Source organism: Prunus mume, linkage group LG2 (assembly GCF_029339155.1).
Source record: "Prunus mume cultivar Tortuosa linkage group LG2, ASM2933915v1, whole genome shotgun sequence".
In the NCBI taxonomy this organism is placed as follows: domain Eukaryota; kingdom Viridiplantae; phylum Streptophyta; class Magnoliopsida; order Rosales; family Rosaceae; genus Prunus; species Prunus mume.
This window is the reverse complement of record NC_142699.1, coordinates 2,092,163-2,118,815: the sequence shown is the minus strand read 5'-3', so window position 1 is coordinate 2,118,815 and position 26,653 is coordinate 2,092,163. Positions and strand designations below refer to the sequence as shown.

Sequence of the window (26,653 nt, the reverse complement as noted above, 5' to 3'; positions counted from 1 at the left end):
ATGTAAGATTTAATGTTTTTTCCGCTTGGAAATTCTATGTGAGATGTTTATTTATTTATTTAGTGTTCTTCACATTTGAGTTATAGTTTTTTTATTTATTAAATTATATAATTTGTGAATCACGTCTTAATTCAAGTTTACATAAATCTGTGAGTTGGGACGTGACAAGTTGGTATCAGAGCCTAGTGTTATGGTTTGATTAAATAATTTTGTTATCTATTGACATGTTAAGTACTTTTTAGGATGCAACCTGCTCACAGTAACGACACAATGGGAGGATTCTAGGTGGGACCCAATGGCCTCATTCCACTAGAGGAAGTGTATCATAGCTATCTTCACTACCAGGCCTATTAAGAAACAGTTGCTGGAGTTGTCGACACAAGATATAAGGGAATGTTCTATGCCCCAGAAATGCAACGAATGGTGGTGAGACATCGTTTGCAAGCAAATAATGTTGAGTCAATATCAAGTGCATATTTAAGCAAATTCATACGATCAAGTGCTACATGATGTTGATATAGTGGCTGATGCCATTCGTTGCATTTTTGGGATATAGAACATTCTCTTATATCCTGTGTCGATAACTTCAGTAACTGTTTCTAAATAGGCATGATGGCGAAGACGACTATGGTACACTTTCTCTAGCGGAATGAGGCTATTGAGTCCCACCTACAACCCTCCCATGTGTCGTTATTGTGAGCAGGTTGCATCCTAAAAAGTACTTAAACATGTCAATAGATAACAACACTATTTAATCAAACCGTAACACTAGGCTCTGATACCAACTTGTCACGTCCCAACTCACAGATTTATGTAAACTTGGATTAAGACGTGATTCACACCTTAATTATATCATTTAATATATATATATATAACTACAATGTGAAGATCACTAAATAAATAAATGAACATTTCACATAGAATTTCGGAGCGGAAACAACATTATTTGAAATCTTACATCATTACAATACTCAAGAGTTCACTAAAGACATGCCAAGTTTATGCCCACTACACATTCTACACAACACATTCTACAGACATGCCAAGTTCATCTCAAGTCCTAGACTTCTAGTTTAGTATCTGCAAAATATGTTAAGGAGTGAGCAAAACCAAAACTTAAACCCCAAACCAAACTGCCATTAGGATATAGCTCATTTGGATGAGCTCTTCTTACCTCCATCTATGTGCATCCAATGAATATTTGTCTAAAACCCTCTCTCCCAATTGCTTGTACTAAAAATTTGAATTTTAAAATATTTATAAGAAAAATTTAAAACACCAACCAAACCATACAAAACAGATAGCTACTTCAATTATTGTTTATCTCAAAAAATTTACTCATCTGATTTTTAAATAATCACCAGGCAATACATTGATGTTTTTCGTCGGGTTTAACTCAAGGTGGGGTGAGAGGGTAGGAAAATAAGCTAGGATTAAGACACATCAAGGGTTCAATCTATTCTTATGTAACAAAAAGAAAACATAACTATTTAAATTCCATATATATTCTAGAAATTATTATGTAACAAAAGGAAAACATAAGTATTTAAATTCCATATATCATAAAAACCAATAAAATAGGGTAAAGACTTTCTACAAGTTACTGCATCTGATGTAGCAGTGGAAATTGTTGAATTAACAATGATCATTTCTCTATCAGTGGTCTAAAAGTTTTACAATACAACAAATGGCACTAAGAAAGAAAAACTATATACAGTTTCCATTATCCATTTACACTGCACATTTAACCTGCATTCCCAGACTATGCTAAAAGTGGCAGAAAAAAAAGGCCACATTACACGGAATAAAATGTGGGAAACTTCAGGAACTTAGTGAACATCAACATGTGTATTAGACCACATGTTGGTTATTGCTAGAACACGGACCAAAGGTTTCCAACAATTGCTTTGCCAAAATTGGACACTAGAAACTTAAAAACCAAAATTGATGAACTTGGAGAGCATGCCACATTTCCACATGATGGTGCTACAAATCTTTTTTCCTTATGCCTGTTGGAACACCATAACATACTGGTGATGCTCCAGTCAAGAAAGGAAGACTGCAAGCTTCGCGAGCTTGACTCATGAATGATCCAATCTTCGGCTTATGATCACAAGAAATCTTAATTGGGGGATTGCTGCTCTCGCAAGCTTCAGGCAATTTCTTCTTTGATACTTTCTTCTTGGCATTACCTTTACGGCCCCTAATGCTCATGGCTTCAAATTCTTCTGCTACTTTGCATTCGACACAGCCCTCAGAGGGACTCCATCGTTCTTTTAGCCAACTGTCAAGCATGGCCTTCGCAAATCGGTTAATATCCTTATCCGTCACTTCCCATAAGTTTGCAACAATGACAGGAGAACCAGCTAGCAGATAAGAAAGTGGGGGACCATGTGGAATATAACACCCATTCAGTTTCAGGGAACCACTACTACATCCCATCAGAAGAGTAGCGGCACAGTTTTCCAGTCTCTGAATTTGATGCATAGGGATATATTGTACCCCTGTAGCACAAGACATGCAGAAACAAATGTTCAGTTTGATGCTTGGAAAACCTTTTTTGCTCAAATAATAAGGCAAGTAACATAAGTGGAACAAACACAAACAATATAAATAAGTATAATCAAACATACCACTTCCATGGCCAAAATATATAAAGAGATCATGGCTTTTCAAGGCCACTGCCAATTCTTCAGCTGGGGGTGCACATCCAGCTTTCCCCTGTGCAGGTATTCAAATGTAAGATTACTATGCTTGTGGGTAACATGAGAGAGAGAGAGAGAGAGAGAGAGAGAGAGAGAGAGAGATTCCAACTTTTGCACTTCTATTCTACTTAAATTCTGGCAAATTTTTTGCATCAATATTTTCCTGAACAGAAACAGAAACCAGGATATTACCTCCAAATTTTGATCTCTAAACCACTTCTCAAATTCGATTTGCGTGGTACCTAGATCACCACTGGGGTTCAGGAGATAAAATGAATCCAATGGATCTATCAAAGGGAATGCAGTAATATTATTCGCAACTTGATCTTGATGGTGGTAGTTCTTCTCCAGTGTTGAAGAGATGCTCCCAACAGAAGGCATGCGATAAACCTCCTGGTTTCTTAGTATTGGTAAATTCTCCCAAGGAAGCATCTGTTATAATCAGCTTGTTTAAATGATAATAGGTGTATTGAAAAAATGGAAAGGTATCAAGTACTCTTGAATTGCTAAAACTTCCTGTTAGCAAGAAGGAATAAGCTATGTATGTTGACCATGGATTACAAAAAGGCAATTAAACAACTAGAGCATTTTCTTGAGTTGAAACGCTCATTATATGTTCCACACAGCTACAATGATCTAGGACAGGCTTTTAAGAGACTGAAGATAGCTTAGCGGTTTCCAAGGGTTAATCACTGTAATTCTAGCATGATTAATGACTTAACAACATATGCGATGCAATATCTACAGCTTGGTGAGAAAATAACTGTATTCTCTTTGGAAGCGCAAGACTAAACCCATTGAGCCAACTCCAACAATAAAGCCTTCTGGGTCTAAAATAAAATATCCATGTAGTGCAAGAATCAGAAAATAAATAAGTAAAAGAGTCAATCCAAAAGTTACTTCCAAGTTTGAAGAGAATATATTTGGGTCAAATGCTCTTAAGAACTTATTTATTTGAGTAGGAACACACAATCTCTTTAAGACTTCTAGGAATCTCCTATTGTTAAAGAACCTTTCATATTCAATGAGTTTTTGATGTTTGACGAGTCTTTTAATATTTCTTTTAGGTTTAGGTGAAACTAACTTTGGAAGCTAAACATCTGTAAATATGAGGAGAAAAGAGAGGAACCAAACACATACCTGCACCTCGAAGTCCAGCACTAGAATTATTGGCTCCCTATTTACAGAACATAGCCCTTCAAGCTCATTTACTGCTTCATGTATTAGTTGGAAGGCCAACTCAGACTGTTTCTCAATACCATTAGATTCATCAGGTGATGTCAAACACTTCTCTTCCTCAGAACATCCAGCTTTACCAATATAGCAACCTTTCTTAAAACAAAGCTGTGAAACATATGCACCTCCTTCAAAGGCATATTTGGAACCCCCAAGAATGACTTTGAGAAGACTCTCATCTATGTCCACTTTGCACTTAGATTTCAAATCCCGCACCAGCTTCTTATGAACCAAGTCCAGCTGCTTGCAGTTTGACCATTCTCCCAGAAGCACACATCTCCAAGGACCAAACCATGAATCTTCCAAGTTCCTGGTGCAAGAAGACGTGAGATCATCATAGCCAATTGACATATAGTTTTCAAATTGAAAACCGATTGCTAAAGTTAAAGACATAAGACAAAGTGCAGAATGCCACCTTCATAAACATTCTACAGCATTAATAGAAAATATAAATTGAAAACCCAAAGCTAGTGTCATTTATTATCTCAACTAAACCTAATAAAAATAAATTAGATTGGTTGAGATAAATGGACACGAATGCTGAGCAGCAAACAAAGACCCATGGAAGTTTGCAAACAAAGGGAGGAAAAAGAGTTAACCTACTTCAGCAATTTACCAAGGCGAAGATCAAGCTTCTGTCTCCACATCCACCAGAATGTCCAAGCTCTTTTTGTATCTTCTTCAAAAATTAATGAAGCTGACAAAAAACTCTCCTCCAATATCAACCTAAATTCTGGAGCTACCTTGTCAACCACAGTGAAACCCCATGGACAGTGCCAACACTTTCCAGTATCCTTTCTTTCAGAAAAGCTACCAGAACCAGAATTCGCAACATCATCTGAATCTTTTGCAGAACCTGTGCATATTATTTAACTGTGTATTAAGTTTTAATTTGTACAAGACATGCTACAAATTTTGAAATTTCATGCCTACACAAACAAATTACCTTCTAATACTGAATCCACTGGCAGCAGCATAACGATAGGTTGACTCTTAGAGTTCAGGCGTGATACCAGAATCCATGCATGAACACAAGAAGGAACGGGGAATAGTTCTTCTAACAAACTAACATAAGGGCCTGCAAGCAAACTTATACAGATGATTGTTGTGCAAGGAAGGCCTGCAAAAAATATTGTTACAAACTCTTCAAGATCTTGAATAGACTCAGGTGCAAGCCTGCATCAAGGTAAGAAGAAAATAAGTTTAAGAAAAACAAGTTAGAATGGTTCATCAATGATTAAATATATTTTGTAAAGTGACAAGCACAACCTGAGTAAATTATTTTTTTCTGATCCCATGCAAGTTGAGCCAGTAACCTGTGAACCCCGAAAATAAATTTTTTACAACTTATTAGTATGTGTCAAATAAAACGGAAAAAAAAAAAAAAACATTTAGCCAGCTTGTAAATACAACAATCTGGATGCTGGGAGTATTAAAATGCTAATCGGCAGAACAAAGTATAAAGATTAGAAAACTTTAAAACCAATTAAAGAGCAATGGCAGCATGCATTAAACGGTAGGGAAGTAAATATCCAAATGATGGTTCAGTTCACAACTACACAAGATATTGGAGTGGTAACAAAAGTTGTTCATCATTGCCCCAGAACAGATCAAAGGTCAATAAAACGAAAAACACTATTTGCTCTTGGGAGCTATAATCCACATTCAAGGTAATGGATATAATCCCCCAAATTCCAAATCTCTCCAATAAATTGATTAGCACTATGTAGTTTGATAAGTTGCTTGTAGAAATACACTAAATAAACAGAATTACAGTGAATAAACATACCTCAGCATTTACAAGGTGTTGAACGTTACATATGTCAGATACATTTGAGAAAAATTGGTAACTAAGATGAGTGCCAAGTGAAGCTTGATGAAAATAAGAAGCCCAATGGTTATTGCAGAGAGTTTTAGAAGAAGATGACAAAGAAAAACGCTCACTAGAGGCGGAAAGTAAAAATATAGCAGCAAGCAATCTGGAAACCTGTGGAGCACCAAAACTCAATCAGTTTCATTAATGGCAATGGCATGGAAAACAAAGAAAAGGAAAATAAAAGCTAAAATATTAAAAATTAAAAATAAAGATAAAAAACAGCGGAAGAAGATGTTTGCAGTTGTTATAGAATAAACTCAAATCCATAACAATCCCAGTTAAATGCCGAATTATTTTCTTACACAAATTATGAAACAAATCCAAGTGTCAAAACTGTCTACAACATACAAGCCAGCTCTCCATACAACAGCACAAACAACCATTACTCATATTTGAATTAAAAACAACACTAATGAACTTAAGTCATGTACCAACAAAAAGCCATCAGTGATCTTTTGCCATGTTTACAGAATTCAGAAAATACTACAGAACTTACCATATCACTCATATACCGACAAGAAAGATCAGTTTTAAACAACCAATACGACCTGGCCCCAGACCTACAACTCATATTTTAAAAGAATCATACCACAAGATCCTCTTAAATCTTAGTGTCCAGTTACAAACACAGGATATATGAACCTAGGTCAGATGTTCAGTGGCTCCCTAGCATTCCTCTAAAAAGAAAAAAGAGAAGTCACTAGTCAAGGCTTAAATTATTTAAAGCACCCCCTTAAACAACCATAACATAGGTTTCCTTTTCAATAAACAAAAAACCCCAACTGCATTAGACTATGCAATCCAAAGTGACAACAGATGACCCTTTAACATTTGAAAACCAGGGTTCATACCGACACCACGTCGTGTACTTTGCCCTCAGTATGACAATGTCGTGCCTTTCAAAAAGAGCTAGAATTACTTGAGTTGGAAAAGATGGTTTCTTGAAAGAAAAAAAAGGGGGGAGCCTTACAAAACAAGGTTTTGTATTTTCAAGCAAATTTTAGAGACTAATAAAGTATAATGTGAACTTCAACTACTTTCTTGAAGAACCTATAAAAGAGAAATGGTGTTCAAGGGGTCATCATTTACTCATTAAAATCATCCCATGACACATGCCTTAAAACATCACAAGAAAATCCATTAACAACTCACTAACACATGGAGTATAATATATAACTGATAATACTAAACCCAATAAGATGAAAAGACTTTCAAGGAATATAAATGAAAAACCAAGCCTAGCATCAACCAAGGCCATAAAAGAGAAAGAAAGGTTTGACCTTCTGAAAAAGTACAGGAACGTCACGGCAGAGAACAAAGGCTAGCATCAACCAAGACACTAGTTTTGGTAGCTCAATACGAGGCAGATCGGAGCAAATAATCCTGGTGAATGTAAAAATCCAGAAAGAGAAGAACACATGAAGTTATTATGGCTAGGAAACAGCAATTAGCAAAATTAAAACTCTGAAAAATGCAATTATGTTGACCTTTGCATGTCATTATGTGACTTCCTGTTAATTGAATATTCAATCTTGGGTCTCTACATCGGTACCTATATATAGTTACAGCCCATATTCCACAGTAAAAAGGAATAATTTCTCAAAGCTAGCTACTAGAACAATTTTCCAGCGCAAAAGCATCATACAAGAAAGCAAGCAATATGCTGAATCACGAGGACGTTCTATCACGTACGTTGACATTTTAATGTCACTTCCCTTTTGCTAAATTATTAAGAGTTTAAAAATAAAGCGGCTTCAGACAAATGATACCAATTGTGGCAATCTTAGCATTTTTTTATTATTACTGTATCAATGTAAATCAAGCTCATTTTTTTCATAGCATTTGGTCCAATTCCCATTCCACTCTTAAGAGAAGCAATAAAGTAGACTTTGTTCTTTGGTCACCCTGATTCTTTAATTAAAATTTTAAGCTTTTCAGCTGTGATTTGAGTCCTTTGACTTTGTCGAAATCAGTATTTCTGCAACCAACTCAGGATTTTCTATTTATTTATGTTCCTAAAACGCCTTTCAACTACCACTAAAACTCCTAAACTTACAGAAACTTACCCCAATTTAGAAACTATTCAGAATTTTAGAGAGAGAGAAAGAGATATAGACAAAACAAATTGCCTACGATTTCTGTCACTATCCACAGCAGCTGTATTTCCTACACCACCTAGAGACAATTTCAGATCTATTTTTACTGAAAGCAATGCAATTTCTACTGATCTTTAGACTTTACATTGTTTGCTGCAATTTTATGAACCAACATAATTATAGGCACACTACAAAGAGGTGGCAGATTATCCTAAAAAAAGAAGGCATTATCATCTCTTTTATACAAAGGAGGAAGTGTCTGATATCCCCTGTCAAATGAGAAGATCCTCCTCTGTTAGAAGTTAGAAGAAGCATTTGGCCTTATCCCACACTAAGGCCTTTATGATTTCGTTTCCTTTTCAGTCCTTCCAGAAAAACAAAATTGCACTTTATTTTTTGTTAATTTTAGCATGTTCTCGTAAACCCTATGTTCTTTGGTTCATTTCCAAATTCGAGAAATCCAAAGTGACAAGCCAAGTAGCAGCCTGCAAGCCACACCTTAGTATGGAAGATGGGAAAACATTTTACAAATGATTAAAAGCTCAATGTATGGCACGTAAGTTTACAAGCAAAAACAAGGTAAACTATAATCTATGAATCCTTAGTAATAGAAAATGGTACATGGCGAATTTTGAGCACTGGGAAAAGAAAAAGGACAGTCATGAATAATTATTTACAATTGAAGTACAGTTGCCCTGGTTAATATTTGTACCATTACTATACTTCTCAAAATTATTAAATTTTACAGTTCTAGAGAACTGCAAGGAGTTAAGATGTGAATAGAAACATGCATAAACAAAAATAAGAACCTGCTGTCAAGATTACCTGGTTTCCTTAGAACAGTAACTCTTCAAAGACAACCAACTTATATTCAACAGTACTTCTGCCCGTTCAACACTGAAGACATCCCCTGGGATCTCCTTTCCCATTAAATTGAGAAAGGAAGTCAATGAAGCAGATGAGGTAATATGACAAAATGCGTTTCGGCTGACCAAGATTGATACGGTTTGCAACATAATTTCATGTGTTTCATGAATTTGACCACGACTCTCCAAGCATTTTCCTGAAAAATGGTAAAGATGTCACTAAATTTACAAAGGCAACAAAAAAGAATATAAAGGAAAACACAAAATGAAGTTTCATATACATTGGATCTCATGGTTTAGCCATCACTTGCAAGAACGAAATGAAAGAACAAAACTATGTCTGGAATCATGACAGATTTGCCAATTCAAAAGAAAGAAACTGTAATACTAATTAAACTTTTAATAATACAAATGAAGATGATAGGATAATTTCCTGCAGAAGAAACCACAATCTTAAAAATCCCTGAACCTCAGTTTCTTCTGTGGCCCTGATCTCTGACCTCTTAAAATCAAAATTAAGCACATAAAATAAACGGGTACTGATAAGTAATTCTATTTACACACATAAAATTGATGAACAGTAAATTCACATCACAATCTATACAAAGTAAAAGCTTTTACTTTTGCTGACAAAATCTTTCATAGTTCCAACAAATGCCCATGATAAGTGCTGTTTCGTTTTTCCAATGGGCATGACCACAACCGCGGCCACCTCAGCCCATGCTACTAGTACAAGCACCATGACCAGCCCCATCAGCTCTGGCCTCACCAAAGGGCAACACACGTGAGGCGGGATTGGTTTTGGCTGATGAGGCAGGCCATCGCTTCAATGTTCTTTCAATTTTTTAAATATTTGTCTTGAAAAGTAATTTTCTTAAGGGGAAAATAGTAGCAAAAAATGTCATCACAAGATAAGTTTACTGAGTAACTATCAGAGTGCAAATAGAAGTTAACCCACTAGACATGTATCAACTGTGTGCACATGCAGATATAAAACATAAAGGGTAATAACATACAGCTATACTGTACCTAATCCTGTGAGAAGCCTGAGTGACAGGCGCCTGCGTACAAACTCCCACTTCAAATCAACTAAATTTTTAACTAAACCAGATTCCAAAACTTCCACGGGAAGACACTGCCAACAACTCATTTTGTCGCAAATGCATGTTACATCACACCCAAAAGCAACCTCACAACTTTTTAAATCCAAAAGAAATTCCCTCTTCCTGAAAGTATCAGGACAATCACACTTGCTATTGCCTTTCAGTTGTTTTGAATGACCAACTTGGACAACACCAGTACCACTTACACTTTGGTTTTGAGAAGATTGATATCTTGACCGAGTTGACCTCAAATTATACTCAGGTACTGTGCCTTGATCCTTCACCACCGGTTTTGATGCATTGTTAGTGTTTTTACACTTTTTAACTTCCTTCTTGCCTTTCAGCCCCTCCTTAGTGGGTTTCCCAATATCCTGCTGATTTTCTTCAGAATGTGTAAATGTACTGCTAACACAAGATCCAACATCTTTAAGAATAGTTTTCCGAAGCCTTGTGCTTTCAACACACTCTTTTTCAGGACAACTAACTGAATTTTTCCACTCAGAAAGATTAAGCTTGGCTATTGCTGATTTGTACAGGTTTTCAGCAAGATATAATTTCTCTAAAGATGTATTCCTTGTGTTATAAAACATGCTTTGGAATAAATCACCAAGATTCTGATTCACAGTTGCTTCCAGCATTAATCTGCACTTCAAGCAAGAAAGATCTGTGCTGCTAGCCCCCAAATATTGCTTCGTACTTTGAAGTTCCTTTTCGGCAAAATCCCAAAGCTGCTGCTTGTGGTACAGCTTTCCTAAAGACATTCAAAATTGAAATGTCAGTTAGCCAATTATCACGTCTTTTGAACCCAGAAGTGAATGAAGAAATAATTGTGAGACAATGGAACAAAAAAGAAAAATAAGTTTTTGCTATACCCAATACAGTAGAAAAAACAATTATAAATAGTGGCAAGCTTTGTGAGCAGGAAATAGCTTTTCCCAATTGTAGAAAACCTTCGGCCTCAGCTCTGTTTCCAATTATTTCATGGATAACCCCTACCTGCAGGTTATATGAGAGATTGAAATTCAGATCCCGTCTTCATAAAAGATAGGTCCAGTCTTGAATTTTTAAATTAAAAGTATGGACAGAAAGAGGAAGAAAAACCTGAAGAGTGCTTTCAAGATAACATTGAAGCACATTCCACGGACTCAGATAACAACATTCCAAGTCACAAAGACTAGCATCAAAGGACCAAAATTCCCTAGCAACTGATATGTGCATATGCATATCCTGAATATGATATGTTAACTTCTCACCGCTACCCCCAGCTTCATTGCACGTTTTGGACTGTTCAGCAGAGTACATAAATTTCTCTCTAAATAGTTTAGCACGCAACTGGTAAGCTTCCTTTGCATATGACAGAGCCTAAAGAGTATTAACAGAGATGAACACAAGATCATCAAGCAGAAATTCCCATGTTTAAATGCATAAAAGCATCTCAATATCTATTTACTCACACTGGAAAATAAATTATAAACATTTAACAAAATAAGATTAAATAAATGCAAATTACCTCAATTAACCTTCCATTTGAAACAAGTCTTTCACATAAATCATAGTAGAGATATCCAGCTATGTAAGCAGACGAACTCGATACAGGAACCTATAAGAAGAGTAACAAATATATAAGTGTATTAATGTGCATCATTAAGGCATAAGAGTTCATGGTGGCAACTTGAGATGAACTTACACTTGAAATAAGTTCAAAAGCAGCTTCCTTAACTTCATCAATTGTGATATCCGATCGAAATGAGCTTTCATAATTGCATGAGCCCCGAGGAAAGTTTGGAGACACAGATGAGAAATTATATTGGAACGCTAATAGAAGTGGTTTGGATCCTTTCAGACAATCTACCCAAAACTCAATAGACTTTGAATTTTCACCACAATGATCTGATAAGTTCATGATGAATGCCTCATTCACAGGTGAAGCACAAAGGCCATGGCTAATCCTTCTACATTCCCACAATCTGGCCACACACTTCTCTAATGGGACATTCCTCCATTTAAATAATCTAATCATAAGCCTATGTATATCATTGTGAAAGTCCATGCAACCCTGAAGACATGTTAAGAGTAATACCACGTCAAAACCCCAAATTGAATTATTCATTGATGCTTTTCCACAAAAAAAAAAAAAAAAAATAGTACAGCACCCAAGAAGATCAAAAGACAGACCTTGATGGATAACAAATCAATAACATTGTAAAGCAGCAACATAATATTTTCTGACACCATAGAGCACTTGTCATCTGGAGAACAATTATTTGGAGTAGAAATGCCCAACCATAAATTAATGGCAGAACTGATATCTTCAAGCACTTGCTGCTCATGAGTCATAACAAACCCAAATCATAAAATTAGACAAAATTGTAAAATTCAATGAAATACAAACTTATAAAAAGATTTTATAAGTTTGGGAAAATAGATTTTAAGCATTAGCACCTTTGAGTTGGGTTCAGCTTCTTGGGTACAAAGTGCGCGTAAGCAATATGCCACAGCTAACTGATGGCAAGGAGAAATTTCATGGATATAGGTTTCATCATACATCTCATTCTGTTACAGTAACTTATGCATGTCAGTCAGAAACCAAACTTCAAAACAATCAAAGGGTAACCCTTTAAAGGTGGGCTATTAAAATTCGAAAAAGCAAACAAAAAACAATCTAAAATCTAAATTGACTTACAAGTGAAGATATTGCATCTGATAAACACTGAATACAGCCCTTCAGACCGCTGATGCCAGAAAGCCTTAATGCTCTTCCCTTTCTCAATAAAATTCTTGATTTTTGTATCCAACTATCTGGTGTGACATGCACGTATTGCAGTACAATATCTATAATTTTCATTTGCATTTTCTGACAAAACTCAGGATTCACATCATTCATTTCCTCATATGCAAGAAGTTCCTAAAAAATTCAAGATGGAAATGTAGAAGGGAGAGAAATTAACATGTGCAACCTACAGTCTATGGACAAATATTAATTCCAACTGAAAAGAAAACCACAAAGAGTTCCAACCTGCTCCAAGACAATTTCGATTGTCTTCTTTGTTACTTTCTTAGAAGACAGTAGCAAACTGTATAAGGTAGGAGCATCATCCTCGACATCCACATTCTTGTAACGTTTACATTCCATCTAGATATGGCATCAAAATGCGGTACCAGAAACAGCATGATAAGTGGACACATCACGAAAACTTTAAGATGATTAAGGTGAGATTTTGTGTAGATATTTAGGTAGGAGAATCCCTATTGAAAGACATGTTTCCACATTTGACTAATTTATCCAATCATCATAATGCATCTATAGCAACTTGTGCAATTGAGCTAGAATTTTGGTTTCAATAAAAATTTAAATGACTTTGAGGTTGGTGCTTGCAAGACCTTATTCAAGATCGTGGAGGCTGGAACATTCAGGATTTTTTATTTTTTGCTGTGCTAGTCATATTTTAGATAATTGTGTGATCGTGTTGATATTCCTGAGGTTCAACCTTATGGGATAATCTAGAGAACCAAGGCTCCTCCGGAGGATAAGATTTTAGCATGGTTAGTTGCCCATGCAGTGGTCAATACCTATCATATGCTCGAGAGTGGCATGCATCTCTGCTCATTCGGACATTATGTGTAAAGAGGAAGGGGAGGTTTCAATCATTTGATCATGTGTTTATTCACTGCTCAGTGGGATTGAGATTGTGGTTGAAATTGTTTTGGAAGGCTCAGGTGAGCTGGATAATTCCAAGGGGAAGTTACTCCTTGTTGTGTGAAAAGCACAAGGGGACTGACAGGGTATGGACATGTGCTGTAATGGCTGTTTTCTGGGTAATTTGGATGGAGTGCGCTAGCAGGATGTTTAACGTTGTGAGAGGAGAGAAGGAATACTTGTACACGAGAGTTCAATTTTGGGAATCCTTATAGGCTTCAGTATTTTCAGAGTTTAGGGGCAGTTCGTTCTGTCTGATTTTATCAAATTGGAGAGCTACTGTTTCCTAGATCCTTGCTCTGGATGTAATTTTGCTTGGATTATGTTTCCTAGCTACTGGTAGGAGAAGATCATTTTATTGCAGTGGAAATATTTTCCTCTGTTTTGGTGTATTCTTTTAATCAACGAATGTATCTTTCTTATTGGAAACAAAAATTCAATTCTTAAACATGTGGCGTTTTGTGAAGAGAAGAGGGCCAAATTTACGGGGATGCAGTGTGCCAGCTCTGTTGTGGGTTATTTGGATGCAGAGAAATATAAGGATCTTTCAGATTATAGTGGGGGTGGGGTGGAGGAACTTTGGGATAATGTCAGATTTGGTCATCATTTTGGGCATCTGTATCTGGAGACTTAAGGAACTCTTTTTTCTGATATTCTATTAGAATGGAAGGCAGCTGGCTTTTAGATTGGTTTTCGTTTTTTTGGGTGTAATAATTGGAAATTCAATGTTCCCTTGTTGGTTGTCAGTCCTGTGTTCATTTTGTATGTTAAAAGTTATTTAATAAAATTTATGTTTCTTTCAAAAAAAAAGTGTGAAGGAATCTCTAGGATGATACCTTAACCCACTGCTTCACCAAAGACAACGGACCTGGCAGCCTCTGAAACAAATTTGCGGCAATGGACCAATTTTCAAAGCTCTCTAATATAGTTCTTTTCACATCGTGACTTTGCAATTGATTAAGAACATCCAAAAGAAAAGCACTTCTCTTACAGCACTCATCAAAGAAATCTACAATAGCATCTTCTGACAGATCAACCTGGGGCACCTTTATTTTGTATGCAAACATCTCACAAACACGTATAACACAAGTCCATGATGCTTTACAACAAAACTTCAATGCCTCTGATGCCTGCAGAGGTACTTTACAAAGTTAAGCAAAACAAAGGTCTCAAAAAGAAATCTAAAGTACAAAATTGCTTTCTGGAAAGTTTTTTTCTCTTTTTATAGGAAACTAGATTTCATAAAATGAAAAGATAAATATAGGATAGTGGACAAGATATCCTCCACTGAGCCTAAACAACTAAAAACCTGCCTACACCAATTACAGAACCAGATACAGCTACAACATCCATAACAAGAATACACAGAACAATGAAACCAAAAAAAAACAGCTGCATTTCAATCCGATGAGATTGAAGAAAAATAACTATCCCTGATTGAAGAAAAACAACTATCCCTGTACAAAGGGATATTTACAGGAACAAGATCAGGAACAAAAAGAACCATTAAAAATCATCAGATAGTTTCCTTCCTTCATTGGCAACAATGAAGCTGGTTTAATTAATCATCATATTCAAATATACCAAGAGCCTCAAGTCTTTACATGGCTAAATTCAAAAGATAAAAAAAATTTAGTTCATGAGAAATAAATCACTCTATCCAACCCAAGTGAAAGTGCAAATGTAAATATTCAACTCAGAGCTTGAAATATAACATTGGGCTTTATCCTATACTTCAGGTCTGAAACATCTAGTATGGGTATTAAATCCCTCTAGCATCCAATTTTCAAAACAAGGGCACAGAGAAAAATTGCTAACTTTACTTTATTCCCTTATCAATTGCGTTTGAGTTAAAACAAAGAGGCAATACATTATATCATCTCCTAGTTTTATTTGAGGGACACTACGTGTGGCCCACCCTGCATTGTTGTTCAACGATCTGAACCGTCTACTCTTAAGTCTCCATTCAATGATGAACAAACATAGTGTTTCCGATTTGGCTGATCCTTTGCAAGGACGAAAAATGGAGAGAATTTTCTCTCATTTGGATAATCAAATTTGGAGAGAAATGGAGACAAGAGATGAGACCTTTGGAATCTCCGTCTCCTAACGCACTCTTATATTCTCTGCAAAAGAGGAGAGCTTTGGAAAGAAAATGAGATTTGTGTTTTGCTTTGGTTTTTCAAAAATGTCCTCGATTTAACATTTCTCTCGGTTTCTCTTCTACCTATTCAAACATAAGGGAAAGTAAATATCTCTTTTCTTTTCTCCCAAATTTATTATCTTCCATTACCAAACGCAATGTAAAAGAAGAAAAGGCCAAATTTATCTAATAGGGAACCTCAAACCCAGCCTTGGTATTATCCCAGGAACTTAAAACAAAATAATTCTGAAGAAATGTAGAAGCAAAATAAGCTATAAAGCTACTTTTATAAAATGATTGTCCATAGAAAATGCAACTTCACACTATAAATAGTTCAATGTTGAAAACGGATGTGTAGAAATAATTTATTCAAGACATGAAAGCAGTTACAGAGCCAAGTACAATAAAGCAAACAAGTAGAAGATCATAGAATTCAACATCATTATAGACTAAAAACAATGCTTGTCATACTACATCATATGCCATCCCAATCATAAATATATCACTCTGTAAAAGAATACCTCTTTTAATTCCTTGTTTCTGTAGAAAAGTACACCGGTATTGTAGAGAGAGACATATAGATGCTTCAGACCATTAGGTTGAATCCAATCACTGGTGATGACATTTTCAAGTATTTGCACACTCTTCTGAAATAAGAAAACGCAAGCCGAGAACCTAGTTAAGCAGATAATGATTGTGTTGTGCAAGAGTTATAAGAAAATAAAGAGTCAACTTATGAGAAAATAAGTAACTGGGCCATTTCAGTATCATATCATAAGAATGAGAACCTGTATGTTAAGCTTTGTTCTGATGGAGAGGGTAAAAGAAGCCAAAGCGACACCAATGATGCTGTTGTCATCAAATACTTCTCTGTCATCAAATACATCTCTATCCACCTCATATGTACATCTGCACCTAGAGACAAACATATTTCAGAGAAACCTGATAACAAACATAAACTGGATATAAATATTGTGAGACAGTATTTAGGGAAAAGGCTTACAAAATTATGAATCAAGAAACCTAAGCAACTTCAGCATCACACCTAACATAACACTCAAGTGAGGGTACAAGCATGTGTTCTTTGGAAATCACTCTCAGGGGTAATTTATCTTGCTATGTTACACTTAAGCAGAAAGTAAAGAAAATAAGAATAATGAATACATCAAAACAAGTGAATTGCTAAGTCCTAGTCAAAGAAATAAGACTTCTGTATTTTTATCATAAAACGAAAACATATTCATGACTCATGAGGGTAGGCATTTAGCAGTCAGCATTCAGCCACCAATATCTTCCCCAAACGAAGTATAGGAATTTAGCACGCAAACAAAAATCTATTTAAGGAAAACCAGAATAATTTCAAACTAAGACACAACAGAACATAAAACTCCTCAAACAGACTACCTCCAAATTGCCATATTATCAAAAATAAAATAAATACTGAAACCACTGAACGGTATTGTTGACTCACGTTTGAAAAAAAACGAAAACATCATAAAACTGATTGAAAGCACCCTGGATATCACACAGTTCAGTAGAAACAGAAGCAGCTTCGTTATCAGTAAGAATATCTTTCTTTCCTGAATTTACTAACTCCGTAAGTGGCTGGCATAAGAATTTCAATGCGTTAAAGTAAGACAGAATATAGTCCTTTCTATTCCTCTGAAGTTGACTCATGGAGGCTGCACTCTTCGAAATCAACTGCAAATTGGATAATACAGAGTCTTCATTGTAGCCAATTTGGAAATAACTTCTCAACAAACCAAGCAAATCAGACAAGCGATTCATTGCATCCCCATCATCATGCAAAATTCCAATTGCACCTCCAGAGGATCTAAGATCACCAGCTTTTGACTTCATACTGCGATCAAAAAAGTGAAATCCAGAGGCATAAAGCCTCAGAATCAAATGAAAAGGTGTTCTAACCTGCACAAAAAGTTGAATTTCAAATGCCAATATACAAATTCAAATAGTGCTAGTTTATGTGAGGAAACTACATAAATAAGATACCTGATGGAAATCACCCGCTAATTCATTTAAATGGGACCCAATAATACTGCAAAGATTTGTATTTGTAGTTCGACATTTCTTGGCACAATAAGCAATAAGTTCAACAAACTCTTTTCCTGTATTTTCCACATCAACCTGCCAAAATAAAATTTTACAGATCATTCTGACTAATTTGACTAATTTCAGTTCTGTATCCTTAAGTAATTATCTCTAAACAGTTCAAGCTAACATACAGCATAACCTCCGAAAGTAAATTGTATCTAAGGTACAAGGCAAGATTTGTTATGAGATACAATTCAAAAATAAAAATAAAAAGGTTTTCCATCAAGCAGTAACTCAGTAAAAGATCTGAAATGGTGCACAAAAGGAATAAAATAAAATCAAGAAACTGCATTTTGCAGTCATAATTCACTTAAGGAAAAAATATTTGTCCAAATAAAGAAATGAAAAGGCATACACAAGTGGGAAATCTAGCTTAAAGGACAACATAGATTGTTATATTGTCTAAACAAACAACAAATAATATCAAACTCATTTCAATTAAACAAATAATATTCTTCTCTCAAAAAAAAAATTCTTGGTCTTCTATAATTGCTTTAATATTTTTCCATTTTCATTGTCCTTAGATTAAAATGAAATGGAAAAAAAAAACCCTAAAACAGTTAAATATATTTCATTATGTTATTATATAATGGTAATGTTGTAATTCAATTAGGAAAACACATATGCTATGTCACCCAAAAAAAAAACCAAAGGTGATAAAATAGGATATTAACAAGAAATCATTTTTAACCTAAATATTAAAAATCATTTGAGTCCCTGCGACCCCACAAAAATTTAAAATTATTTAGCAATTTAGCAATGTACTACAGTTATGTGCGTCCAAGACATAATCTGATCAGAAAAAAACAATTCAGAGCCCAATTTTAAAAAATATACTGACCATGTCTCTGATGACGTACCTAAGCATCAGATTGCAATTGCTTTTGCAACTTTGTATGCAATTAAACCATGCTCAGAAAACCAGAATCAAAAGAGGAAGGACTGGTGCATAGCAAAGAAAAGGAGAGTATGTTTTGCAATTTGAAAGAATAGGACAAAAAAAGAATCCGAGGACAGTGATCAATATGGATGCTTGGGGAGAATCATTTAGACAATCAAGATAATTGGTGTACAAAATCTAATAATGAGATCGTACCCAAAGAAACTAGATACAATCAAAAATTCAGAGTTGATGAAAACTTTCAAAAATAAAATAGAAGCTCAGTGAAAAAACAGTAGCATAAGATTTTTTTGCTTTTTATGATAGGAAGAGCAACAATGCAATACCAAGGACAAGATGCCCTCTAAAGGAAAAAGGCAAAAACCAAAACTGCCTACACAAATCACATAAAGATACAACTAAGACAGCAACAAAAAAAACCATTTAGAAACAACAGCATTCCAATTTGAAACATAACAGAAAATGAGCTCTCCCTGAACACTGAAGACACCAAAACCCAAATTAAAGCGCTAAAGCTCTCCCACAAATAATCAATCCTCATCTCGCACAAGGACAAGGAAAGAAAATGTAATTGAACATGTAAAGTCTTAACAACCAGAAAACTATGGAGCCCGTTAAAGAACCACACAAAAAACAAAAAACAAAAAACAAAAAAACTAACAGAAAGGGGCATCACCTCAAAATCATAAGAGGTAGATATAACAGAGAAAAACATAACAAATAAAAAAGCTGCATGAGCTTGATGTCCAATTCCCAAGACATCGTAGGTTGCAAAAGGGGCAAAGCACTTTGAACCTAGAAGATATAGCATAATCACCTGCATGCAAATATATTTTTACATAACCTTATTCAGCTTATTTAGTATATGTTATCAAAAATTTCAAGACTTACAGAGAAAAGCAACTAATTATGTTCCTGCCTTTTGTACTTCCATTCAGTTGAAATAGGGGTCAAAATATCTAATAGAAACTGGCCCGGCCTTCAAGCAAATATTTTGAAATTAACATTGACATGGGTACTGAAGATTGATGAACACAGACATCTTAGTCAAACCACATTCTACAATCTTAAATATACATTTAACTCTGACAGTGTTACCTTACATTCACCAACAAGGAAGTCCAACAAGCAAAATAATATGTCAATGAGTAAGCATCTATCTTCTTGAAACAAAAATAAAGATGAACAGATCCGATGAGCAAACTGCATGAAGAAGAGAAAAGACTGATCAGATAAAAGCATGAACTTTTCTATAAAACCATAACTGAAAAATCAAACATAGGCTACCTTGAAAATTTGATCTTTCATTGATGACTTGGCATACTCAGTCATGGTTACAAGGCAGAACATTTTCACAAGATCTCCCTCAAACAATGATAGCTCCCCTACTAAAAATTGAGTACATTTACTCAGAGAGGACACAAGCATCCTGTGCAACTTCTCATATGTGTTTGCGTCTAATACCCTAAAAAATTTGATACCACGTATACCAATCAGTTAACTACTTATCATAGCCTTAAAGTCATAAATAATTTTATTAAAGCAAATTTTATGTTCTTGGTGGTTCTGAACAAGTGCTTCAAATTCTAAAAAAGTAACCAGCAAGTTAGCATTTTGGCAGTGAAACTGTGCCGGCAAACCTAGAGAACTGTTGTAATAATTCAAATGACCACAAATGATTAAGTAGCTATAATTCGGAGATGCCCATTTCCCTTATTTTTCAGGAACCAAACACATTATTCTCCGAAAATTATATCAAATTCACTCACCTGAACCACGGCATGACCTCCTCAACCAAACAAAGCACCCTCCTATACACCTCACTATCCTTACTTTGATTCATGCCCGCACATCTCACAAGCGTCACCACAATTCCTCCTACCAAAGACCCCAAATCTTTATCACCGCTCCCCTTCTCCACGTCTGGCACAAATCTTCGGTCTGATTTGACCCGTGTGTTTGATCCAAATTCAATCGCCTTAAGGCTATCCAAAACCCTAAACCCCTCGTTCTCTGCATCCTTGTACCGCCCACATGCCTCGAGGCATGTCACCATCCGAACCCTCTGGAGGTTAAACGAGTAGGGCGTACCGGACAACACAGAGGACAGGGAGTCCAGGCAATCGAGGCAAAGCCTGTAAATATCGAAGAGTTCGAGGGTAAATTCGTCATCTAACTTGGAGAAACCGGCGAGGCGTTTGGGGAGAAGGGATAGCGTGCGGTTGAGGAAGGGGAGGAACTTCTTAGCAAGCGAGCGGAGAAGGGTTTGCTGGTCTTGGGATTTGGTTGCTTTTTTGGTTTTCTTGGGATTCTGGAGTTGGGTAAATGGCTGAAGGTAGTCGGAGACGAGGGAATGAAGGCCGCTGGAGCAGGAGGTTTCAAGCTTCGAAATGATGGAGGTCTCGTCCATGGCGGTGACGAGAGTTTAGAGAGAGATGGATTTGGCAATTTAAATTTTTTTTTAATAGGTCGAAGGGGTTTGGCGTTTAGGAATGAAATGTCTGGGTTTTCTGTTTTGGTCTCAAGGGCGCGAAGAGAGCCCCGCCTCGAGCTTATTTCAAAAAAAAGAAAAATAAATTAAAAGCCAAAAAAACAAAAGGGGAAATATATATTCCCACTTGACTCCGTAACTCCGTTGGCTTGGGACGTTCATTTTTATGTTCTTATTTTACTTTTTTCAATCTTAAAATTTTGAGTTTTATAACTTTTAAAATATCGATGGTATCGGAAATATCAATATTTCAAAAATAAGGAAATTTTGATAGAAATATCGGAATATTATTAATATCGATAAAAACTGAATAAAAACCACTGAAATTGTAAGAAAAACTTGAAAATTTTATTGAAACTTTGGATGATGTTTATTTAGTCAATTATCTATTAGTTTATCACAAAAATTTGGAACGAAATGCATTGTATAATGGGTTTAACTGATTTAAGTTGATTATATAGCGAGCTGACAAACACTGTGAATATAGAAAAATATGTAGTAATTAATGAAATAATATTAAAGACACTGTAATCATTTATATATAATAATTTACTACAATATTTTACACTTTATATATTTTATGGTAAGATACATGAGTAACTTAGTACCACATAGAGTTCCCATTTGCGTATTATCAAAAAAACATAAACAACATGGTGGTTAAGACGTTGGAGGAGTGAAATGGTAGGGGTATCAAATCTCCTTTAAGTGTGTGCTTTGTGTTTTTTTTTCATGCTTTCCATTACATTGATATTTTTGATATTACAGTGGTATTATAGTGATATTTTGACAAAATATTCTGAATTGTAAGCGAAATTATCGACATCGATATTTTTTTTATATTATCGATATTTATACAATATGTGTATGGATATGTTCCAAAATATCCGTGATTCCAAAAAACAATAATATTCTAAATATTTTCGATATTATCGATATTTTGTACTATGACTAGTAGAGGAGAGATTGAGAAAGGAAGAGAGAGGAGGAGAATGACTCCCCGTCACAATCGTGCTTGAAGAGAAAAGAGAAAGGAGGGTAGGAGACTGTTTTAACATTTTCATTGACCAAGGTTAATATGGGAAATTTGAACGTTTCAGTAAGGCATTTTGCCTTGAGATATAGATATAGCTTTTATAAGAGTTGTCTGTTATCACAAGTAGTCTATAAACTTTTTAAAAGTTCTCATTTTAGTCCTTCAACTTTCAAATCAATCAATGTAGTCAATCATCTCACTACACATCAATTTAGTCCTTATTGTCACATTTCAACAAAAGTTCCATTAAAATTAGTCAAGTTTCATCACACGACCAACTTTATAATGGAATTTTCAATATATATAGCTCAATTAAGTCCTAAAACTCACATTTTGCTAAACAAGGTTATTTGCTCTCTATTTTGGTTCCATCAATGAGAGTATATAACCTTATTGAGCTAAAAACGTAAGATGCACTTTGAATTATAGGTAGGTAGGTAGGTAGGTTGTATTTTGATGAAAATACACATTTAAACATCAACATGAAACTGAGTAGAACCAAACTAATTGCAAATAGACTAAAATGAGTAGAACCAAACTAATTGCATTTTGCTCGGTTCGGTCCATTTTTCATTTTTCTATTGTAAAAACTGAACCCAATCGCGGCAGTATGAGTGGTTTTTCACCCACCCATCTCTGCCTTTCCTGGGAAAAAATAAAAAATAAAGACAAATCTTTAGGTATCATGCAAATATTCAGGACAAATTTCTCATTGTTCGCATCATCAATAAATAAAACCATATTTATTTTCACGATGTGGTAACAGCAAGTGGTTCATATTTAAAGGGTTCATTATGCATGCAATTTGCAAATGCCGCCGCTGCTAGCTGCAATTTTCTGTTAAAGGCAAACCTCAAATGATGTTAAAAATGTTGAAGAATACACTAGGGACATCATTCAGTTTACAAGAATTGCAAATTAGAGGTCACGGCATTCCTAACTCTTGATCAATAGTGTTTTATGGGAGAGGATCCGGAGGGTGCATTAATTTGCTGATAAATTACAGGTCCATGGAGAGCTGATCATGCATGGGCTGGCAGTGTCTTGCCTCCTAGAAATGACTTAAACAGCGCAAGTGATCTCTTTGGTTGTGTAGATGGAGCTGTGTGTGAAGCTCCTCTTATGATGGTGAATGATAGGATATCACCATAAACTTGTGTCCACCCACCAACCTGCGAAGAAAAAAAAAAAAAACAGTTCAAATATAAACACACAGTTTCAAGTATATACTTTTGACCTGCCTAACCGGATCTAGCCTAGAGTAAAAGGCGCGGACATTGACTTGCAAACCAATAGTCTCAAGTTCGAACCTCTATAGCATCTTGGCAGTGTGTGACAAAACCCTCCCTTCCTCTTTCTAACTATGACAACAACAAAAACGTATGCTTGTGACCTAAAAAGTTGAGAGGGGAAAAAAACAAAGAGAGTTTATGTATGATAAGTACTCTATCGGTGAAGCTATGTGCGCCCCAAATTATAAATAATTTTTTCTCAATTAATTTAATTGGGTTTTGACCACAAGTTAGAGGAGAGTCTTGGTTGAAAATAAAAAATAGAAACTCAATGAACACATGTCTGCAAATTCAACATTATCTTTTTCCTTTCTGTTAATTTATGGTTTAGTTAGTATACGTGAGTAAGCAGGCAGGCAGGCTCGTAGTGCGTGTGAATTACGTTATTTGGGTGTTAATTAATGTGGTATATATTATTATGTTATATGAATGTGAAGCATAGTGACCTGTTTTCCCTCAAACCAAGCTCTGTAAGGCACAGTTGACTTGAGACCCAGCTGCGTCGCCAATCCATTAATCAAACTTCGACTTCCAAAAAATGGAACCACTGAATCTTGATCTCCACTGCAACAATTCAATTAAATTATTAGTACCACAACACAAATTTGTAATACTGCACGCACCAATTCTTTTCTCAACTCTCTCAAATATAGAATCGGCTCTATATGGTTTCGTAATCTAACAAAACTTAGCTCACATCATACGAGAAAGTCGGAAAAAGAGTTGGTGTTTCAAGTATTATTTCGAGCTTTGAACAACTCATCAAATTACCTATAAACCATTACACGAACGCCAGATTTGACAAGTGAGCCGACAATATGAATGGTCGAAATTTCTATATCTCGCATATCATATTGCAGAACCCTGCAGTAAAGTAATTAAGCTTAAGATAGTCAAACAAAAATACCCCCACCCAAGATTATTCCCAATCTCAAGGAGAAGTTAATAAAAAAACACTTAGGTCATCAAGATTTACTTTTCTAAAAGAAAAATAACAAAGGGTTTAAATTTTACTGGCTGCACAAACTCCAACTAGAGACTCCTACAAGCTTAGCATGAAGGGCCTTTTGTACATCTTTTCTGTTTAAATAAGTCACTGTTTCTTCCTCTACACAGGCATCTATCTTGTCTGTAAGTTGCTGCAAGCGAGATGCAAATTAGCTAGTGGTATCTTTAAACAAGAAAAAGGGAGAGTTTAAAAATGAAGCTACATTTTTCATGCAGAGTTGCAGAGACATATACAATATATACTAACTGGTTAGCGCTTGACCGCTTCTGTTTACCTGATTATAATTGCTGGCTTCTGCACTTGAACGATGAAATGCTGAAGTTCGAAAGTTTGACCTTAACGGGTTCAGAAGTTCCAATTTTGTTGGAAAGGGGGGCGACAAACAAATGTCGCCGGTAACGTAGTATTTGTCGACATAGTTGCTAAGTTCTTGTGAAACTTGAGTGGCTACATCAGAACAAGCATCAGAGGGAGAGCCTGCTATGGTCTCTCTCAATAACTGAGAACTGTTGCAGACTGAAGTGAGAAGTCCATAAGCAGCATCAGAAATCAGCCCATGAGACCAGTAAAACAAATCCTCCGCATTGACATCAGTACTGAATTCCAGTAGAGGGTTCCCTATCTGTTATATCATCATCATGAGAGCTCATTAACAAATCAAACCCTAAATGGATGTATTTAAATGTCATATTTTTCATGTTCTTACTCACAGCTATCCCCTTGAGGTTGAAATTCACACCAGACTGAATTATTAGCTGTGCAAGTTGTGGCACATAGTGACCTATTTATAAGAAACAAAAACAGACAACTAATCAGCTCTTAAGTCTTAACAAATCTTCTTTCTCACTCCGTCCCTGAAACAAATCCTGTCAACTAATCAGCTCTTAGTTTTTAAAATTCTCAAAGTCTTGAAAAGATAGCTAAAAGTATTTAGTACATCTATCTATGTTCTTTCATTAAATCAAAACAAACCTGCATAGCTTTCTCCTACAAGAAACAAATCTCTGTGGTTGTATTCTGGAAATTTGTCAAACCAGCGCTGAAGAAATGTTAAACTGTCTCGTGCTGAACAAACAGAACAAACTCACCGTCACTTAGAGAGTTAGCAGATCTAAAGAAGAAGCAGAAGAAGAAACTAAGTGAAATTCTTTTACACATTAGTTTTGATAATAAGAAAATGGGGACAAAATCGAACCTGTTATGTTGTCATTCACATTTTCGTAAAATGACTTATCAGCAGCAAATGAGAAACCAACACCGGCTGGTGACTCTAGGTACAACATGTTTGCTTCTGTGAAACAAAGACAAACTCAAGAAATCAACAATGAGCAACTAAGATTTACGTTGAACTAGAATTTTTATAATTTTTATTGAAGGGTACCTGTGTTCCAACTGTATGGATTCTTTATTAGAGTAGCCCCTCCACTTGGTTTAAAAGGACCGTGTTCAACGAAAGCGCCCTCTCCAACCGACGAACAACCAGGCCCTACAAAGGAGGAAGATGATCAAGTTAGAAACACACTCAAGACCCACAAGAACAATGGGGTTTGTATCTTTAATTTAGCTGCATACATTAAAAAAGAGATTAAAATCACCTCCATTGAACCAGACAACAAGCGGTTTCGAAGCAGGGCGAGACTCTGCTTCAACAAAATAGTAAAACAGAGATCTCTGTGGGTGGTCGTCTACATCAATGTAGCCTGCAAATTGTTGGAAGCTGACACGTGGCTGCCCAGGCAAACTCACAATTTTATTAGCCATGGGAAGGGCCTCCACTGCACCCATGAGAACAAGCATGGAAGTTAAAAAGCCTATGCACATCCATGGCTGAGATGCCATGGTTGAGAGAAAGAGATGATAAGGTTTATGGTATCTGAGAGAGAGAATTAACAGAGCTTAATTGTGGGTCACTATATTTAATGACAAGAGGCTGCTACTTTTGACTTTGACATATAAAAAATACATTCTTTACTTTTACTTTTATTTCTACAACACGTGATTTACGGGTAAACAAAAAGAAAAATAGAATCGTATAAGCAGGGACACACTTGAAACTACCATGGTGCATTTGAATTACTTTTATTTCTACA

General features: G+C 35.6%; 2 protein-coding genes across 6 annotated transcripts; both read right to left on the bottom strand.

Annotated features, from left to right (window-relative positions):
* Positions 1–1,515: 1,515 nt before the first annotated feature.
* Positions 1,516–21,263, bottom strand: ESP (separase). 5 transcript variants are annotated; one of them, XM_016791437.2, is made up of 27 exons: positions 20,505–21,257; positions 20,023–20,200; positions 19,834–19,938; positions 17,733–17,867; positions 17,194–17,648; positions 16,511–16,637; positions 16,244–16,369; positions 14,416–14,709; positions 12,899–13,015; positions 12,566–12,787; positions 12,325–12,435; positions 12,058–12,204; positions 11,570–11,938; positions 11,393–11,482; positions 10,984–11,244; positions 10,755–10,878; positions 9,809–10,633; positions 8,739–8,976; positions 7,098–7,200; positions 5,731–5,928; positions 5,211–5,257; positions 4,888–5,117; positions 4,545–4,797; positions 3,846–4,251; positions 2,898–3,137; positions 2,634–2,721; positions 1,516–2,504 (listed from the first exon to the last, which is right to left on the bottom strand). In XM_016791437.2, exons 1-27 carry the CDS (start codon positions 21,143–21,145, stop codon positions 1,987–1,989), a joined length of 6,648 nt encoding a protein of 2,215 aa, XP_016646923.2. In that variant the 5' UTR covers positions 21,146–21,257; the 3' UTR covers positions 1,516–1,986. The 5 variants fall into 5 exon arrangements, with proteins under 5 accessions (XP_016646923.2, XP_088902063.1, XP_088902064.1 ...); XM_089045937.1 differs by having other exon boundaries at positions 16,511–16,631; XM_089045938.1 differs by lacking the exon at positions 20,023–20,200 and having other exon boundaries at positions 19,839–19,938.
* A 1,832-nt stretch (positions 21,264–23,095) lies between these two features.
* LOC103319135 (serine carboxypeptidase-like 45) lies at positions 23,096–26,464 on the bottom strand. Its single transcript, XM_008220640.2, has 10 exons — positions 26,159–26,464; positions 25,945–26,049; positions 25,759–25,854; positions 25,536–25,628; positions 25,274–25,344; positions 24,838–25,185; positions 24,569–24,693; positions 24,326–24,418; positions 24,001–24,118; positions 23,096–23,434 (listed from the first exon to the last, which is right to left on the bottom strand). Exons 1-10 carry the CDS (start codon positions 26,400–26,402, stop codon positions 23,285–23,287), a joined length of 1,443 nt encoding a protein of 480 aa, XP_008218862.2. The 5' UTR covers positions 26,403–26,464; the 3' UTR covers positions 23,096–23,284.
* Between the last annotated feature and the right edge of the window lie 189 nt (positions 26,465–26,653).